Source organism: Melospiza georgiana, chromosome 18 (assembly GCF_028018845.1).
Source record: "Melospiza georgiana isolate bMelGeo1 chromosome 18, bMelGeo1.pri, whole genome shotgun sequence".
Lineage (NCBI taxonomy): Eukaryota > Metazoa > Chordata > Aves > Passeriformes > Passerellidae > Melospiza > Melospiza georgiana.
Genome location: NC_080447.1, coordinates 5,778,625 through 5,799,806, shown reverse-complemented (window position 1 = coordinate 5,799,806; position 21,182 = coordinate 5,778,625). Strand labels below are relative to the sequence as shown.

At 39.9% G+C, this 21,182-nt stretch overlaps 1 protein-coding gene across 1 annotated transcript in view; it reads left to right on the top strand.

The window, feature by feature from the left end:
* Nucleotides 1-21,182, top strand: part of GALNT9 (polypeptide N-acetylgalactosaminyltransferase 9) — a 131,825-nt gene that overhangs the window by 99,298 nt on the left and 11,345 nt on the right. Inside the window, exons 7-9 of the mRNA XM_058037039.1 lie at nucleotides 13,191-13,376; nucleotides 17,392-17,529; nucleotides 19,838-19,933. Of these exons, the coding sequence (XP_057893022.1) occupies nucleotides 13,191-13,376; nucleotides 17,392-17,529; nucleotides 19,838-19,933 (420 nt within the window). The remainder of the gene's footprint in view (nucleotides 1-13,190; nucleotides 13,377-17,391; nucleotides 17,530-19,837; nucleotides 19,934-21,182) is intronic.

Genomic DNA, 21,182 nt, shown 5'->3' with positions numbered 1-21,182 from the left:
CACAGTAATCCTCTTTTAAAAACCTGAAATTTACCCTTTAACAGGTCCATGCCAACATAAATTACAGTTGGGTATTTTATTTTTTTTCCAGCCAAGCTACCAGAAATATTATCTCCTCTTCATCTTCATTGTGAAACAGAGATTACCATTTGCCTAAACCTCAGCTGCTTGCTTAGCCTTCCCAAAAATGTCAAAATGGTGCAATATATTATAATATATAATATGTAATATGTAATATATAATAGATGATATATAATATGTAATATATAATAGATGATATATAATATATAATATGTAATATGTAATATATAGTGTATACTATATTATATATTATATATTATATATTGTATATTATATATTGTATATTATATATTATATGTTATATATATTATTGTATTTTATATATTATATTTTATATATTAGCTATTAATATATTATGTGTTTAAAAAAATATATATATATAATATATTAATGATTATTATGTGTTTAAACTAGACTGTATCATCTTGAATTATAATTTCCCCAATTTCTGGAGCATTTGCACAGCCAGCTCAAGCAGCAGGGATGGGGGAATATGGAAGGCAGGGGGAATGACCCAGGACTGGCACAAACACCTCTGGGATCAGGTCTTTACTTGGCCCAGCCAAAATAAACCACCCAATCTCCAATTTAGTCTGAGCAATGGGACACAGCACACAAAGAAAGCAGCAGAAAGGGCTTTGTGTCCTGTGCCTCAGGGTACTTGAATTACTCCTTTAAACACAGCATCCTTCATGTAAAAATGGCATTTTTGCTCAGCACAGTACAGTCAGAGCAGGAGCTGTTGCTGAGCTGGTTGGCAGCAGGTGACAGGCAGGGGAGATGGGCAAGGAAAGAGTTGTTGCCATCAGCTGACAGAGCAGTTGATAAGGCTGGAATCCCTCTGAAAACACAAGTGGTAGAAGCAGCAGAGCATGTAAACATTGACACAGGGCAACAAGGCAGGATTTTGATAGAGTGGACACTGTAGTTAGAGCTAGTGAAGAAATCCCCAGGGGCCCTGACTGTGGTTATTGCTTTTGTCTTATTTTATCTCTGTAGAGGTATTAGCTGCTTGTGACAGCCTGACTCTGAGAAGATGAAAAGAGATTATTTAGAGACAAGAGGACAGACAAGTGGCTTGTATTCCATGTTACTCACAGCAAACGTGCTCCAGGGCAAAATTAAATGAACTGCAAGTCCAGAAAAGTACCTTCATAAAAATGATGTAAAGCTATATTTGTTTCAGATTTTCTTGCAGATGATAGGCAAAGCAATGCAGCCCATGTAATTTTTCTGTTGGTTTGTTTTTTTTTTTATCATCCATCCCATTTTACCGGAAAACCTTTTTTTTTTTTTTTTTTTTCTGACAGAATTGTATTTAGGTTGAATAAGAAAGACTCTTGGTAATTTCTTTGGCAGCTTAGAATGTTTACAACAAAGGCTCCACAAATAAATAGCTGGATGGAACCTGGAGCTCAGTAAATGAAGAGGACTTGTGACCCAGCAGGGATAAAACACATCAGCCATGTGATGAAAGAATTACTTAACCCTGTGGCACTCTTTCTTTCAGTTCTTGGAAATTCAGGCTTTAATGAAGAAAAGTAGCATTTAAAGATTACTGCCATTCTACAGAAACAAAAAATTACTGGAGTAACAGAGGAGGGGTTTTTTAGTCATTTATTTTAGCCAAGCTGAAGTGCATATTCTGATGTAAAAGTACAGGCAGTGACTGGGAACATAAAGTGCTGTGGGTCACCATGTAAGCTCTGAATTTATTCTAATGCAGGATTTTTCTGGTCACATCTGACATGCTTTTAGGGTAAGTTTTGTGCTGATACAAGTGAAGAATTGTGATAAATGACTTAATTAGGGAAGCTGTGAAAAGGCAAAAGGTAAATGTTAATGCCTTCTTTGTAATGAACTAATGATTTTTTTGTCTATAATGGGACATTAATTTGCCAAATAATTTATCTGAGAAAGGATATAGATTTGGCAAGGAAGTGCATGTGTTGAGAAAGGAGAAGCCATTCTATTACATCCTCAAAAAGGTTATTTTCAGATATTGTTGAAACAAAATATTTTGCTGGATCTGAAATGAACTTTCAGTCCATACCTTGAGTTGTCAAACACCTTGAAATGTCAAGCACCGTTTTGGTTCACTTTGAAACCATATCTGTATCTCTATATATTTAACTTCTAGAAATCTCTTACAAACAAAGAACATCCCTTATTTGCTCAGCACTTTTATAATATGGGACACTATCTTCCCAATAAGCTGAAGCTAATATTTGCAGAGTTCAATTGTGAGGACACTTCTAACTCTTGGGAAAAATACAGCCAAATGTGTGTGTGTACTTTCACATCCTTATGCTGGATGGAATGTGGCCTAGGTACCTTAAAGAATAAAAACATGCCTAGCAAAGTCTTTTTTATGTCACCATTGATTAACTTCTGTTGGTTTCGTTATACAACACACAATCACAAAGCAAATCCACCAAACAAAACAATTTGTCAGCTAAAGCAAACCCTAATCTAAATCTTTGCAAATGGAGTAACTGATCTTGAAGAAATGAAGTTATAAGAACCAGTAAAAGGCTGTGGCTGGTGATACACCTCACTTCAAATTTCCCTGGAGAGGCAACAAATCTACAAACCTGACAGCCTACTTTGCAGTCCTGGAATTTGGAGATTCTTTAGGGAGCTGTCCATCAAAATCACAAACAGCCTTTTTCCTTTGTGTTTTACCCAAATTGCATCCCCTTAGCAGCTCTTTAGGTGATGTACAAAATAGCTTCGTTTGTCACTCATTTCACAGCCTATGATTAATGTTAATATCTGTCCATTAATAGCAGCAATAAAGCATTTAAGCAGAGTGAATCACTAGGATATAATGGCACTTTCTTCTCTAAAAGTTCCTTTTCTGTGCCATTTTGAGTTTTCTCTGAGGTATACAAAAACCACTCCAGACATCTGCTGTCTGATAGTCGGGAAAGTAAAGTCAAAGCATGTTGTAACAGACTCACCAGAGGGGGTTTTTGCATTTTCTCACGTTCTTTTTGCAGCTCAGGTAGCTGCCAAGGCTGCTGGGGCCTGGGTGAGAGTGCAGTGTAGGCAGAGGCATTTTTCAAGTTTCAGACAAGTTTTAAATCCCCTATTCCAGTCCTTTGTGGGCATTGCCCCTCCTCTGGCACTTTCCCATTGCTCTGGGAGGAGAATATTAATCATGGGTTTGTCATCCCAAGTAAATAAGCATTCCCAGTGAAAGCCATGCTCACACACATCTGCATCTGATGTTTATTAAGGATTTGGCACTTGGTGTGTAAAACAGGACACAGCTGAATTCAGTAATTGTGTGTTGTTTCAGTAAGCAGGTGCTCTAGCTGAACTTGTCCATTATGAGCAGGTGATGATTTGTGAGTTTTTTAAGTATAAATTGCATGTTTAGTTTGCTGATCTAATTCAGAATGGGAGTGTGGGAAGGGCTGGAATTACTGTAATGATTTGTCAGTACTTCCATACTTACTGATATTTTTCTTATTGCTCACCTCAGATATTTACTAATTTTCCTCTGGACATCACTTTTCAGAGTAAATTCCAGTTTGAGTTCTGCTGTTCAGGGCACAGAATGCTTTAATGCGGTGTCACCAGCCTGGCTGGGCTCTGTGCAGGTGAGGGATGAGTTCACACAATTCCTTACAGCAGGATTATCTCTGCTGTGCACCTACAGCACCAAGACCTAGCAAGATTTATGGCACTATTAAGGATGAGCTATCAGGTAGATCTCCTGGATGATAATATTCATGGCTGTGTTCCTACAACTGCTCCTGCAGGAAGGTCACAGAGGAGGAACAAGGTGGAATTAATGCTTTGAAAAACAGGAGTGCCCCTTCATCCTCTGGTGAGTTTAAAGAGATGGAAAGTGCCACAGCTCCCTGAGTGCCACACATCCAGCCTGAGGACAGTGGGTCCTGCCATGCCATTTTTCTGCCATTTTTTCCCATTTTTGCCTCACTTTCTTTCCTTATTTTTGGTGTCAGCACTGCCCTGAAGATGACAATGGAGCAGGAGAACTCCCAGCTCTCACCTTGTGAGTGAACATCTCTGCTGGTGCATGCCTCAGGTGCCAAAGTTTGACCAAATCAAACCTTTTGGGCTTCGGCCACCAAGCATCCAGGTGACAAATGTTCATCTGTGATGGCCTCATAGTGTGGCCTCTGAGCTCTGTGTGACCACCCATGGCACTGCTGTGTTCCCCTAACACCAAGTTCTTGAGACTTCTTGTAACCATGTACAAAGCTGAATTTCAGCTGAGACATCAGATGTTTTCATGGGCTAAAATATTAGTAATTAATCTGAATTTGTAGTGTTCCTGCCTTGGAAGAAGCTTTTACTTTAATAGCCTTTTTTGTTCATTTTTCTTTTTTTTTCTCTTTTTTTTTTTTTGAAAAATGTTATTTTAAGTAGATCAGCATGCTGAAATTTGCATCGTAAAAGATTGTTTTGGAACAAAGCAGGATCTAATGAGCATATAGCAAATCCCTTGGCTCTGCAGCAAAGCCACAATAAGCATAATAGCTCTCACTGAATGAATCCCTTGCAGCCTAAAAGCTTTTTTCTTTAAAAAGAAATAGCAACCCTGCAGGATTTAGTGTAGACAATATGCAAAGATCATTTAAGGGTCTGCTGTGGAAAGAGAAAACAAATGAGGATGACTCCACTTAGGGTCCTTTGAAAAGACCCTTTGTGATCACTTCATTAGTCAGTCTGTTTCAATATTTTCTCATTCAAGAATGACTTTATTCTAATTGAAGCATCAATAAATCCCACTCTTTATTCTTCCTCCCTGTGGTCTCAGCTAAAATGTCAGGAAGCATTTTATCATTTTTCAGCCTCCTTACTGAAGGCTGAGCACACAGTAAGTATTATTTCATTAGCAAAAGGCTGGAAGTGTGAATTACTGGGAGAAGAACGTTGAGAACTCACTTTGGTGGAAAAAAAGAAAAAGTTTAGCAACTTTTATTTTCCATTTTCCCTCTGGCTTAGCTTACGTGACAATTGAAGGGAGATGCTGTTGCAGGGTTAATTTTGTGCTCTTCAAGAGATTTCTGTGGCCATGTGAACACCTCTGTGTCAAGCAACTATCCCTACTCTGACCTAAGGTATTCTTGCTGATCTTCCCCTGGCATCTGCCAGAGATTAAATGTGGTTTGGAGACTGCTGCCATGCTCAGTTTATCTAATTTTGGGCATTTTCTGTGGCATTGAGTGTGTCCTGATCCTGTGTTCCAGCTGCTGAGCGGAGCAGCCAGCATTGCCTGGTGCTTTGGTGCAGGTTAATAAAGCACTGTCTGGCAAAAAGGGGTATTTTCCTAAGAACTTAAATGTTGCAGGAGCTCAGCTGCAGATTTTCTCATGTAAGCTTAGTGTACATAAGACTTTATCCCTTGCTGGGGTTTGAACTTAGAGGGGGATTTTCTCTATGGTCTTTTGGGATAAGTGAGGGGAAAAAACCTAAAGCAATCTCATGAAGGAGATGTGAGGAACAAGAATAACAGGCTGGTCTTTATTGTTGTTTCATATGTCCCATATAGATTTTATTTTTCCAAGGCAAATTTGTTGAATTTTAACAGTTATAGTACAAACAGGATCTGTGCTGGCATATTTACAGAAATGACTGACAGTGATTCTATTGATTTGGGAAAAAAAGTTGAGTAAATTTGTAAGAAAGCAGAAAATTATTCTCATCAAATGCATTCTGAAGGAATACATTATGAGAAGCATCTGCCTGGGACAATTAGCAAACTGCATTAGAGATACCAAATTTCATTTACTTTATAGAGGAAAAATGATTTGTGCTTGCAAAACACAACATATATGGATGGTACTAGACCAGAAGAAATCTGCAACCTCTTTTAGACTTGAGGAGAATTCAGAGAAAATGGAGTTATTATCTGTAGCCTATGAAGTTTGGGGGTTTGCCTCAAAGCATTCTTTTTCCTACGCCTGTCATTTACGTGGTGGGAGCTGTTAACATCTCCTGGAGCATTTTGAGGTGTCAACATTCATTAATTTGCAAAGAAAAACAAGCCTTTGCAAATGAAAACCTTGCTCTTTGGCTGTCCTTTCTCCCTTCTCCCATTCCTCAGTGCTTGCTTGCCTGCCAGACCCTGAGCAGGGATGTCAGGGAGAACGGAGCAGGGAGAGTTTGTCCAGCATCTCTGCACTGACTGAACTTCCCCAGCAGGAAACAAGGATTCCTGACCCACCACCACCTTTTGGAGCTTGGGGTATTTTATTCTTTGCCATTTGGAGTCTGTGTGTAAAGCCCAGTGTGGCACAGGGAAATCCTGCCTGTGCAGGGTCAGGCTGCTCTTCTTGCTTTGAATGAGTTTTCAATTTCCATCCCCCATCAGCAAGGCATTTCAGAGACTCTGGAATTTTCCTTTTAGAAGAGAGATTTACTTCTTCCCCACACATGCTCTTTTCAAATGTGCATTACCCTTTGTAAAAGTTGTGCAAAATATGGGTTTATGGAGATGGGATTAGTGCTTAAAGCATATGGGACATTTTTAATATCATTTTAAATCCTATCTCCTCCCTCACATGGCAGCCAGTCTATTAATTTATCAGCCCTGGTTCTTTACATGCAAAGTTTATCTTTACAGCAAGATAGCAGTTGCTGAGTGTGAGTTTCTCTAGAACATGTTTCAATTTCTTCTTGCTTATCTGTTTGCCTCTGTGAGAGGGTTAACAGAAGGGTTTTATCTTCTCTCTGTTGTCACATCTGAGATCTTAACTGGCTTGAGGTTCTGTGTAACCTCTAAGAAACATGTGAAGGACAGCCTCTAAATTTGCTACTGAAAAGCCACCAGACAAATATAAAACATGCATGTGTTGAGTGTCTCATTGCAAGGATGTTATTGCTCCACTGCCTTTTTTTTTTTTCTGAAAGCAAATCATCTGTAAATACCATAAAACCTTGAGGGATCAAAGCTAAGAGGTCGAAGTCCAGAAAATTCTAACAAATTTTAAAGGCTAATCAAGTATCTGAAAAAACTCTTTAACTTTTCTATAAAGAAAAGGTATCATTCTGAGTCTGCCATGAAATTCACTTTAAATGACTCTGCAGGAGAATCTTACAGCACACTCTTGAGCTCTATTGTAATAGTTGTGGGAAAAGCAGCAAGCTTCCAAGTATTCCTCATTGGGACAACTGAAATATTGATAAAAATAATAATCATGAAGCAGTAATACTAGAGCCACACATATCCTAAAGACTTATATGGCTGCACTTCTCTATCCTTCATATCTCTTCTTCTCTCTTCTAATTAAGTTTTTGCTGTTTGAGCCAGGAAAAAGCCATGAGGAGAGCCCCAGGTGAAATGCAACCCTCCAAAAATCATTAGTGCAAAAACACTGCTCTGTGTTTCCAGCCTTCCAGGGCAGGAGTAAAGGATGGGTACTGACACATGCAGGGTAAGAAAACTCCTAATAACAGAATTAGCTTTCATATTTGAGGGTTTGTCACACTCCCTCTACATCTGCTGTGAGCAGATTATCTGCAAACTGCTTTGAGCAGGAGCTGAGAGCAAAAAGGAGGGATTGTCACCAGGTCAATGTCAGGATCAGTCAACCAAGGACCCTTGTGGGTCCTGTAATTTGAAAGCACAGGTCAGAAGCTTATCCTGAAACTTCTGACAAAACAAAGATCTGTGGATCTTGAGATGTGATTTCTTCCTTTGTTCAGTCTCTTTTTGGCAGCTGAAAGTCTCTGTGATGTGAGCTGGTTTGTCCCACTGTGGAAGGATTTTTGCTCTGGAAGTACACATTAACTAGCACAGACTATTTTGAGAAGCGACAGTTGGGACTTTTTTAAACATAATTATGGCTGCCTTTAAAGATGGTGATAAAAATGCAGTTGATGAACAAAACGGGAGCATGTGATTAATTTTTCCATATGATGTGTTTGATTATGACAGCTCCCCAGTCTCTAACAGCTTCCTATGTGAAGTGAAAAACAGAGAGAGAGCACTTTATCTAGCACAGCTGATTAAATATGACTCTCTAGGCAGCTCTGAGAATACATGCAGGAGAGAATATCCATAAGATTCCATTAGAAAACAAGAAAATGTCAGGCTATAAATTACTGTGAAAAATCAGTTTTCAGTGAGCTACATAAATTGTCAATATCAGAGATGCAAGAACATTAAGTGTGCAATATTCCTATTAATTTTTGGGTTCTATTGTGGCCACTAGAAGAGTAGGCACATCCCTTAAGGTTTGGAGGATAAGTTCAGAGCTCCCTCTTCTCTCTGACTGAGCACCAGGGTGTTTAAGCTCCAAAATTCACAGCAAGGTACAATGTTCTTAAGGCCCACAATCTTTACTTCCAGTGTAGGTTTTCAAAGTCAAAACTGTCTCCCCAGCTTTTTCTTCGTACTGATGCCATTTTTATTTTTACCTATTGATTTTGCTTATGGTGAGATCATCTGTACCAAATTAAATAGTCCTGTGCAGTCACTCCAGTGTACACAATAATGTGATATTCAATTTACAGAGCACCAAGTCCACAGAGAGGGAAGAGCCCTCCCTTTAATTAGCAAGAGCCTCTTGGGAGATGCAGCTTCTCTCTTGCCAATGGCAAATATTAAATCCCAGGAATAATATTTAAAATGCTAAAAATGGCAAATATTCAATCCCAGGGTATTTCTGAGCTCTGACATTCGCTCTGCAGGACATGATGCTGTTGGAAGCAGGTCTCACCTGCAGGGCAGGAGAACACATCAGCAATGTTCTCTCTATGTATATTGCCAAGATTTAGGAATTGATTAGCCCAGCTCTACTTCCTACTTAGTGGTGGCCACACTTGTTTAACTCTTTTAAACTTTAAATATTTTAAATCCTGATAAAGATGATTTCAATCTTCAGCAGAAAGTACTTGTGGGAAAATGCCTTTCCTTGGAAAATTTCTTCTCATTTGGCAAGAATTAAAGCTTGGCACCTTATTAGCCTTTCTAAATAATGTCCCCAGCCTGCTTTCAGAGAGCTTTGCTGATGCACAATTGAGGCCATGGTAGACAAGACATGGCCTCATCTCAGATTTTCTCTGATGCATAAAATGTGATGTCCAGCTGGCTGCTGCATAAATAAACATTTTCCTGTAGGACAGCCACACCTCAGGTGTACAGGAATAGCTGATAATTGGGGTCAGTAAATCATTATAGTGCAAGCCACAAACATAATCACTCAGTTTGTAATTTACTCCTGATGGGGGTACTTGTTCTTCTCAATACTTAATATGTCTGTTTATGGAAAAGTTGATTGAGATAATTAGCAGTAAAAATGCTAAGGTAACACGGCTATGGTAACATTTAAATTGCCATCAATTTTGTTTATAGCAGCCTAAAGAGCAGTGCTGAAATTAGAAATTAGCTACAATTAGCAAATAAATTGAGTGTCTCTTGGAATTACTTGATCATGTCTTAAAATGTTGCACAGTGCGATGCTCACAGAGGCAAAGCTGAGTCCCTGGGCTGCTCAGCTGCACCAGTCATGGAGAACACATCTTGCTTTGCTGCTGCTCCTGGCCTTCCATGGAGCCTGGGATGTTGCCCCACTGTAGAGATATGATGAGTACATGCTGTGAAGCCAAAAAACCCCAAAATTGCTCTCAGGGATTTGCCTCTGCATGGGGGAAAAGAAGGCAGAGTGGGGTTTTCAGCGATGTGCAGCCTTGTGGGCAGCAGCTCAAGGACTGTAACCCTTCCACCAGTGCAGTAAATAAACCTTGAGGCACACATTTACTGTTGGCAGCTCCATATGAGAGGAACAACTTGGGCTGGAAATGTGTTGTTATCCCAGAAGATGAGGCACAGACACAGAACACAGAAGGCAGTTTTCTCTGATTGCCTGGAATGTGTCTCTTTGGAGGGCCTTGGGCATCGTTTTATGTTCACAGTTAGAAACAGTTTGCTTCCCCCAGTAAGGTTCTTTAAGGACCCAGCTTGATAAATGTTTTACAGAGGCATGTAATTATTTCCTGGCATAATTTCATAGTTTGATGTGGAAGGAAATGTGTTGTCTGCTACTGTTAAAATGGGTCATTAAGTGCAGTTTTGAGAAAGAAAAGAGGATGGGAATCAACAGTTCAGGATCAGCTGCTGACTCACCTCTCTCATACAGCAAAAGTTTTCTCATTCTTTCACCTTTTGTTAGAAGCAGACAGGGAATGATTTTCTGCCTTTCAACTCTGTGTGCAGAGAGGAGAAGGTGAGCTGAACATCTCATCCTCCTCCTTCAAGCACAAGTCCCGAGTATTCTTCCAAATCTCACATGATGGCTCTCAGCTGCTGGGATCTTGCCCAGTTTTGGATGTACATGTTTGATTCTACTGCAGAAACTCTCCTATTTAGTGTAAGTTTAAGTTATTATTGGGCTGGAAAGGAAGGAGACAAGATCTTCACGCTGTACTTAGCCATGTGCTGAAAGGATGTGAGGATACTGAGTCATGTCTGTGCTCCCCTGAACAGCACCTGATCCTCAAAGTGAAACAGGAGACCTTGTCTGGCCTGGAAAGAAATTCCCACAGCTGAGGAGCTGTGACATTTGTGTGGGATGTGGAGAAATGGTGGCGTGATGATGTTCACCTGGTGATACACAGATATCTGACTCCTGCCCCTGTGCTCTACACTCACTTCTCTTTCTTTGGGATTGGAAATACCATTCTTACCCAGGGAAACATCCCCTGCTGGTGTTAAAAGTTACATATTCCCAGAAAGAAAACCAAGACATTTGGGGTAAATTTCAGCATCTTCTAAGGAAGAAGAATTTCCTTGAGTATTTTCTGGCTGTTTCCTTTCTTCTTTCCTCCTCTTCAGCAGATGTTGGATCTTTAAAGAGCAGAATCAGGCTGAGGGGAAAGGGAAGAAGTGACTGTCAGGGAAAAGAAGTCCAGGGGATTATGGATGGGGCAGTCACACCACAGGCAGACTCCTACTGAGGGCTGAGCACCAGGATCAGACAGAGTGAGAGTTATCTGGCCTGAGGCTGCTGCTGCCTTTTTTATTGTGCTTCCTTCAAAGCCAGGTGTCTGTGCTCCCTGTGGATTTCATCTGTGGAGAATTTATCACTGATAAATAACTGTTTGTGTTGAATTTACAGATGAGCTAAACTGTTTTCTTTAATGTTGCAGTTTAGTAGCTTTTCGTTTTCAGGTTTGTGCGAGCGCTGGCATTCAAAGGAAATAAATCTGTCACTCAGATAATGTACTTGCCCTTGGTACCAAAATACATAAATAAGAGTTACAAGGTCATTAAGCATATCAATAGAAAGAAAAATGTGCTGTGCATTAAACAGCTGACTTCCAGGTTGGGTTGGGCAAATAGCAGTATACTAAAGTGTACTGCTCCTTTCTCCTTCTGATTGTGAAAATCAATTAATTCTTTTATTCTTTTTCTTTTTTTTTTTTTTAGCACTTTCTCTTTGCACTGGAAACCCTCAGCACACGTCAGTCCAAATTTATGAGCAGTGTGTTTTTCAGTGTATTCCATTTATCAAATGTAAATTTCAGTAGCCAGTGATTTACTATGGAACTCTTTGGAAAGCAGCAAGTAAATATTACCTAACAAAGTATTAAAAAAAGAAAAGCCAGAGCAGAGATTTTATTTGCCACTTCCCAAGCACTTTATCTTTGTCCTTGAAAAGGCAGGTTAGGTGGAGAATGCCCCAGTATAGCTCTGGTATGCATTTTAATGGAAATGTGTTTTTATTCTCAGTAAAAGGCAACCTTGGAAAGTACTGGATTACTGCTTATATTTTAATATCTTTCATTTTCAGACTTTTCTACTAGGTGCAGACCTGAGGGAGCTGGATCCATAAGCCTCCCACACTGTGCATCACTCCAGATCTTGCTGATGCAAAGAGACAAGTCCTCATTGTCCCCTGCCGTGGAGTTCAGACAGTAAACAATCAGCAGGGAGAAAATTGCACAGTGTGGGTTCCGTGGTGTCTGGGCAGGCTGGGTGACACAGTCTCCACTCAGCCCCTTTTAGCCCTCTTTATCAGCTCAGGGCCACAGAGATAAGATGATGAGAGCCCTGGAGCACCTCTCCTGTGGAGACAGTATGAGAGAGCTGGAGATGTTTTGTCTGGAGAAGACAAGGCTCTGGGGTGACCTGAGAGCCCTTTCCATACCCCATTCATGTGTCAAACACAGCCAGATGACACAGCTGATTTTTGTAGAAGTTTCAGTAACACTAAATTAAAATAGCACCCATGACAGAGGTTACCACCTCGTATTTTATTCTCTGCCTGATGGTCTCAAGAACAGTGATACTGTGGTGAAGGACTTGTCTCTTTATGAATTCTAAACTTATGTACCTAATGCAGCCATCTGCATCCCCTCAGACCCACCTGCCCTGTGCAGCAAGGGGAGAATTGGATGATCCTTTTGAGCTGACTGGCAAGCACCCTACACAGAGTACAGAAGCTCCTGTGTTGCCTCTGGAGGGGAAAGAGAAGCCACATGGCTGTTTCTTGGGTTTCATGTTGCTGAAATGGCTCCTGAGGTATTAAAGTCTTTTTTCCCAGCCCTGTGCTTGAAGAAGAAGTCAGGATTCCTTGGCTCTGGTTTTCAAGGTTGTTTATTTTCTTTTATCTAATACTTTCTTTTTTGGACACATTGATGTCTGTCAAGCAGGTCGGATTGAGACACACCGACCGCCCTCAGGGTGGTGTTATCTTTTTATACTAAGAACTACATGTACTTTATTTACAATAATTTTCCAGTACCTATCACCTATGTTAGACAGTCTGTCTCTACTTTAAACCAGTCCAGAGGTGTCACCATCACAGCAGAAGATGGAGAACAAGAGGAAGGAGAAGAAAGACAGGACACACCCAGATTCCTCCATCAGGCCTCTTGAACCCTCATTCTAAATCCCCAGAATTCTACTTTTTCACCCTGTGATAAATTCACTAACATTCTACTCAAACCCTTGCTTGTAAATCTTCGCACAAAGTTGGTCACTTTTTCCATGGGCTAAGATGGAAGGCACAGGTGTCTTTGACTCCGTGCCAAGGTCTCTGAGCCCCCTGCCAGTGTGTCGAGCCATCCAGGGCAGCCAGAGGCATGTCCTGGGTTCTGACAGATGGTTTCTGTGCCTCCCCCAGGTGTGGCAGTGCGGGGGCAGCATGGAGGTGCTGCCCTGCTCCCGCGTGGCGCACATCGAGCGCACCAAGAAGCCCTACAACAACGACATCGACTACTATGCAAAGCGCAACGCCCTGCGCGCCGCCGAGGTCTGGATGGACGACTTCAAATCCCACGTCTACATGGCCTGGAACATCCCCATGGCAGTGAGTACAGCCCACACTGTGGCCTGAGCACGGGCAGAAAGACAGAGCTGTTCCTAATGGAGTGAATGTTGAAGTGTTGTGGGTCCCCAGGATGAGGTGCAAGACGAGAATTGACTCCAGGTTCTCTGAAGACTGATTTATTATAATATAATATAATATAATATAATATAATATAATATAATATAATATAATATAATATAATATAATATAATATAATATAATATAATATAATATGATATTATATATTATATATTATATTATATTATATTATATTATATTATATTATATTATATTATATTATATTATATTATATTATATTATATTATATTATATTAATAAGAAAATATAATATACATTAATAATATACGTTCTATTAAAAGACATTATATACTATAACTATACTAAAGAAAGAGAAAGGAGACATCAGAAGCCTAGACAAGAATGATCGTAAAAACTCGTGACTGACCAGAGTCCCAACACAGCTGGCTGTGATTGGTGATTAATTAAAAACAATTCACATGTTTGGATAAACAATCTCACATTCCAAAGGAGTAAAACATAGAGAAGCTGAGGCTTCTCATCTTCTCAGGAGAAAAATCCTGGCAAATGGATTTTTCAGAAAATATCACAGTGACAGGTGAAGGGTGTTACTACAGCTGCACAAAGTGGGCAAAGCTCAGGGGAAGAGCTTTGGAAAGTGCATGCTCAGTATGGAGAGTTCTGCCAGGAGAACTTGCTGCCTCATCTAAGTTTAGTTGTGCACTCAGTGCTGACTGTTGTATGCAGTGACACAGATTTATAATTTAACCAGAGCAAAATGTCTCAGGTTTATGTGCTCCCCCAGAAGTCGTTAATTTGGGGCACCGTTAAACTCTGAGGTGTTCATATGCTACAACAGTGGGGACAACAGAAATGTCCATAAATAAATATCATCATTCATTGTGAGACTCAGTAGACCTCACCAGCATAAAAAACGAAGTATGCAATAAAAGAATCACACATTAAATAGTTTTATTGTCCACAGGCTGAGAGGTGCAATGTGGGCACGTTCTGCTTCTCACTGTGCATATGAATTGTAGATGGCGTGTGGGGGCCTCAAGGAATCCATGTAATATAAATATTAGATAAACTGTAGGTTCCATTTATCACTTAGCTCTGTAAGTATATCACATGCTACATCTGCACTGAGCACAATTCTTGAAGAAAAGAGTTTTATGTTATATCCCAGCCAGGTGGAAGCTGGCTGTTGGTGTGTGCCTTGGCTGTGTCTGCATCCAAATTATTCATGTGAAGTGGGGCACAGGGAGAGCAGCTGAGGGGTAACATACACTGATGTGTAGGTAAGGATGGTTTAGTTAACCCTCACAGCAGGGGTTTGGCCAGAGCTGAAGGAAATAGGAACAGGAATGTTCCCATCAGAACAGGAAAAAATGCAACCCCAGAGGTCTCTGGGAATATTCAGATATGACCTGGAGTTCATCAAAGTCATGGGAGTCTTGTCTAAGATTTCATTAGATTTAGTCTGTCCTAAACACCTACTCATACTTCGGTACCTAGTTAATACATGAAACCCCATTTTCTTTCCCCTTATAGTTTTAAAAATACACATTTTAAAGGAGCAATGTTTCCTCTTTGTCCATTTCATGTGTGAATATGCCAGATATTTTCACAGCTCTAAATTCACTCACTGCTGTTCAATATGGACACTCTGTGTAATGTGTTTTTGGTGACTTCTTTTGGCACAAGAGGTAATTGCAGAGAATTATTTTGCCTTAACAAAAGAATACTACATCACTTTTTCCACACAAGATTTCTGTGACAGTAGGAGGAAGGCAGTGCAGTGTCCATTAAAAATATATGACCATTTTGGCCCTGTCTGAACACATAAAATATGCTTGCTAAAATGGTCAGTTTTCAATTAGGAGATGAAAAACTAACTGTGAATTTGCTTGCTTGATGACATGTGCAAATGAATTCTGAGAAAAGATGATATTTAAATAAGCATTTACGCCAAAACATGATTTCCTTTAATCTCTCTGAGATTACTTATTGATGCAGTTTTCTGCACTGAGCTGCACAGCAGAGCTTTTAAAAAAACCCAGGCACATCTACAATAAAAGACATAAAATCAGCAGAAGTACTGAACATTAAAATTTCCTTTTCATAAAATAAATTGATTGATTGATAAAATGTACATCATAAAAATCAGCCTATTAGCTCTCAGTAAAAGGAAGCTGAGAAAAGTTGGTGTTCATGACATTATTCAATACAGATGACAGAAGAACTGTACTTTTGGCATAAGCCATCACAAAAATCTTCTGCAGGGGAATTAGAAACCTTGTTAGCTGGTTAAAAAGAATATATCCACACAGTAAATCCTGTGGACACCTCATTCTTGTGCCATCACACCGTAACCTGCCCATGGTGGCTGCAGCTGGCACAGAGGGTAAACACAGCTCAATTTGTTTTCATAACTGCTCCATTTGCTGCTCTTGTGCTCTGTAGAAACAGCACTGCCAAAAAAGGGCACTGTGTTGCCTCATTTTAAATAGGGCAGAAAAGAGACAGGTAAAACACATGCATTTTCCCATACCACAAAACTGACCCAAATTACTCTTCTATAACTTATATTCTCAGCTTCTCCACATTAACTCTTATTCCCACCATCTTTTTCACAGCTCACAGGTTATTAAGAATGTGTGCATAATGTTTTTCTAGATCAGCAGATGGTTTTGGGCACACCTGCAAGATCATGTTCCCATAACCTTCAGCAGCAGGTCAGCGCAGCTTTATTCCAGTTAACCAAACACTTGGTACATCCCCACTTATGATTTATTCCTCGACAATTTTAGTGATAAAGGAATCTTACATTGGATGATTTATTGCACTGAGTGCCTCAGAGGATTGCTCTCCCTCCACGCAGCCTCAAGTACCACGTAAATTAACATTCATTTGAATGGATGCTGCACTGAGGGCTCCTGACAGAACGTGCATCAGCAAGCAGCAGTGAGCACAGCAAACCCTTTATGTGGCAAATAGGAAAACCTGTTCAGTATTACACTTGTATTCTCTCCTGAAAACCAGGCATCTGTTGGGGATCTTAATAAACCCTGAGCTAAGATTTGCTGCTGTCTTGGAACCCTGCATTAGAAACAATCTGTAAAATGTACAGATATTCTTCTGGAGGAAAAGCACAAGGCACTTCAGAGAGATCTCATGCAAAACTCCCCAGTTTCAGTCCATTTGATTAATATAGTGTCAGAAAAGGTTTTTGGATGAGGTAACTCTTACTGTCTTAATGTTGAACTGTGATGATTTATAACACTTTAAATCAACAGACTCTAACTCAGGACTCAGCAGTTCTAAATGGCTGGCTTTGTTCATATTAACTTGAATCTTCCAGCCTGTGTCTTTCATGGGATTTGTATTTAAATGTGAATTAAATTCTGAAGTAGAATTATAAAGGTTTTGAGTTTAACTGCATTCTATGGCTCAAGTCTGCAGTTCTAGTAAAAACTGAATGCTGGTCTATATGAATGCTTACTGGAGCTTAATGATTTTTGAGCAGCTTCACTTTGAAGTTTTAACAGATCTGTTCTGACATCATTTACTTCACTGAATACTCAAATCTCTTACTGGAGTAAGCATGACCAAGCTGCCATATTTTAGATCAGAATTACTGCCTAAATTCTAAATGAATCGGAAAACAAAGGCTTCAGGATTGATTGCAAACACTTAGAACTGCTGTAAGTAAAAACATTCTTATTGTATTCTTATTATTTTGATTTATTTTGGGGTTTCTTTTGTTCTTTATGCTCCTTTTTCGACTGGCTTTCATTAATATTTATTGTCTGCACTCAGCACCAGCTGTTTGGTGAGCTGCTGCTTACAACAAAAGCAGGAAAGGAGGGGAAATACAGCTTGGTACAAAAATGAACTCCAGTTTGATTTCAGTGAAGATAGCAACCATAAAGCCAGTGCAGTGAGATTTCTTTATTCGTTTTCTGCTTTGCAGAACCCTGGAGTTGACTTTGGAGATGTTTCTGAACGAATTGCTCTGCGACAGCGACTGCAGTGCCGGAGCTTTAAGTGGTACTTGGAGAACGTGTACCCTGAGATGAGGGTTTACAATAACACAGTCACTTATGGAGAGGTACAGCATGTCTTTGGAAACACATCACAGCTGCACTCGAGCACTCCTCTGCTTTCAGAGCTGGCTATCAGGATGTACGGAGCAATTACACATCAGCACAGCAGTGGTGACAAAAATGCCCTCCCCTCCTTTTAACCAGCACTAGGGAGTGTGGCTCTGAGAAGCCCTGTTCCTTTTGTTGGAAGGCAGCAGGTTGTAGGGACACAGTCTGGGGTCATTGGGAGTGGGGCTGTGGCTGAGCCCCATCCCCAGTGGGCACAGCTGTGAGGAGCAGGTGAGCAGCATTGAAACAACGAGCCATGGAGTGCCAGGGGCACTGAGCAACCACCAAAGGGAACAGAGGGCACACAGGGGCACTGCATCAGCATGAGGGGATAAATGGTTGGGCTAAAGAACAAGAAGGGCAGGTGTTTGAAGCCTTCTGAAGTGACCTGATGTTACTCTGTTTGGGTTGAAGCCTTCTGATGTTGTATGGTGATATTCTGTGTATCATGGCTCTCTCAACAGTGACCTATGCTGCAGCACAGGTGAAGTCATCCTTACTGACAATTACACACAACCTCCTTGGCTCTCCTTTTAAAACACTGAGACATAAGTTTGAGCCAGTCATTTTCCCAAATAAGATGCCGCAGACATCATAAAGAAAATGTCAGTGGTCAACAGAGCTCAAATAATTGTCTACATGAGCTGCAATTAAATCTGAAGCCAATGCATTTTCCCACGAGACAGCTAAATGGAGACTGTTCCTTTCTCTTCCATTTGATTGACTTCATACAAAAATAAGTCAGGCACTTGAGACATTGATACAAAGTGGAAGTTTTATTCCATAATATTACTTTGCATCCTAATATAACTATCCCCATCAGGAACTGAGAAAAGACGTTTAGTAAATTCAAGAGGAGCTGTTGGTATCTGTCAGCTCCGAGGAGGTCGTTAACAGTGAAGAACATTGGCAGAAGTGCCAATGTTGTGTCAATTATATCAGACCCTGAGCAATCTGGGCTAAATTTTGTTCCTCTTGAGCTGTCACATAGAAGATTCTTGAGTCAAACAGGAAGTTGAGTGACGCAAATATCAAATTCTTTAACATTTTTAATAGAATAAAGTCACACAAGGTATTTACCTGTTATAGGTAAACCAGCCTAGGTCCCTTTCAGTCTTTAGGCTTCATCCTAATGACATCAAGCTGTTGTAAAGTACTTCTGGGTATTTTCCTGGAGGAAAAGATGTCTGGATTTTTGTGAGGTTCAAGAAAAATAAATGTATTGAGTAGATGTGAGACAGATTGGAACAGTAGTAAAAATATATTTCCTAGTGACTCACTTCCCCTTTTTTTAAAGCCATCTCATAAAGCTGTCTTCATCTTCTTTAGCCTTTATAGCCCCCAAGCCATAAAATAAACCTCCTGAAATTTAGTTGTTGGTGGGCCCCCTTATCCAATTGGATTCCCTGTTATGCTTGTACACTGTAATATGAAGGAATATATACTGATTTTTTCCTGACACCTTATGCAGCAGCTGTTTCTAAATTATGGGGGTCCTCAGACAGGTACTTCACAGTCTAAACCAAAATTGACCTGTTGAGTCTTTTGAGGTGTCTGTCTAAATAACTTCTTGTTTATGATATCTCTAAAGTTTTTCTATGTTCGAAATATTTGTTTAATGCTTCCAGCCTCAAGAGAAAGGCTGCAAGTGTTTTCACAAGAGCTCCATCCTAGTTTTTATAGACTTGTAAATTTTTCTTGTCTAGGGAAGCACAGGAATTTTTTACTTCCTTGGATCTCTGAACTTGTGCCCTTTCATAAAATGTGCTTTATGTCACTTCTCTACATAACAATGTACTATATTTTTAGTTCAGATAAAAATTTTTCACTTTTTTTTAATTTTATATCAGCAATAGGAAGAAACAAAAGCATGTCACATCCAACAGCAATCCTGGGTAGCTCCTATCCTGTTTGTAAAGTCCCATTCTCAACATACAGGGTCAAAATTTATGTTTGCACATTGACAATTTGGAGCAAAACTTGGCCTGGGTGAATTTTAGGAAGTTCTGATCCTTGAGTAATTGCCAAAAATGTACCTCTGACCCAAGGTGTGTAAAGACAGCAGGTTGTCCAAATAATGTCTTTTCCTGGAGCAGATTCACTGCTAGTACTCTGTCCTAGCTGAAGGAGAAGAATGTGCCCCTCAGAGAGCAGTTTTACATGGTATTTTTTTCAGGAGCTGTAGCACAGCTGAGATTTAGCTGGGCTGGACTGACTTGGGGATTAATTTCCAGCTGAAGTGTTTTCATTCTGATCTGGTTCCAGGTGCGGAACAGCAAAGCCAGCGGCTACTGCCTGGACCAGGGGGCTGAAGAGGATGACAAAGCCATCCTTTATCCCTGCCATGGAATGTCCTCCCAGGTAAAGGGTGAAAATCCTATCATGAGTGAGAAACCTTGAACTCAGAGAATATTCAGAAGAAACAAAGAGTAATTGGATGTATTTGGGTTGAGTTTGGCAGTGTAATTCCTGAGCTGCAAAGGCAAATGTCTGGCTTTGCTCCAGTCTTGTCAGGTGCCTTTTCCAAGGTTGTCCAGCTTGTGATTCCATACTTTGAAATTGCCAGTTAGGAAAACAGAAGTATCACATTACTTGTTTAAATAACAGGGATCCACTGAAGATTAATTAATTTAGGTAGTCTGTGGGAGTGAGCAGTTCTTCTTGCTATAACATGACTTATTTATGGTACCTCTTTAATTTAACTGTTCCTTGGTCCAGCAGGCTCTCGGGCAGAAATTATTTATCAAGCTGCTGATTTGATTCCCCAAGTAGGCAAAAAGTTAAGCACATATTTAACATCAGCTTCAAAGGGAATTAAGAATATCCTCTAAGACTTTTCTAAAATAGGTTTCTCTTTTTTTTTTTTTTTTTTTTTTTTTTGGTCATTCCCTGTGCATATTATTATTTTCTTTCAGATGTCTGAAGATTTAAAAATGACATTTCTTCTTTCCATGCTCATAGTGATTTTACTCATACAAGTTGGATATTATTTAAATCCAGGACTTGAGCTTTTTCTGAAATGAAATTCTTGTTTCTTTTGAAGTAGCATCTGAATCAAAACTATATTAATGAACATTCTCATGTGTAAATAAACTCTGACCTTATCAGGCTTAACAATTATCCAAGGCTCAGTCATGCATTTATTGATTGGGAGTCCTGGCTCATGCATCACCACGGAGGTGAAGTGAGACAGACAGTAATTCCTGCTGGCACAATGTCCACCTTTGGCAGGATCATTATGGACTATTTGACTGACACTCTCCTAGCAGAGGTGGAAGGAGCAGCCTTTGAGTAAGGTAACAAAATGGCATTGCTTAAATAGATGTAAATTAGCTTCTCAAGAAGACTCTCATTAGAGATGTCAAGGCGCTCAGAGAGAGCTCAGTCTCCTGCTCCATCCTAATCGGAACAGAAAGTTGCAAATTTAAGTCCTTCTTGAAAGTCCCTTAGCAACATCTAATCTCTGTCATGGTGTTCTAGCACTTAGAAGAGTAATGAAATAAATGGTTCTGACTGTAATTTATTTTGCAATTTAAGTCCTTAACCTACTTGTTTGCGTCCATGATTCCTGTTTCACAGAGTAGGCTTTGACTTTGACTTCAGGAAGAAA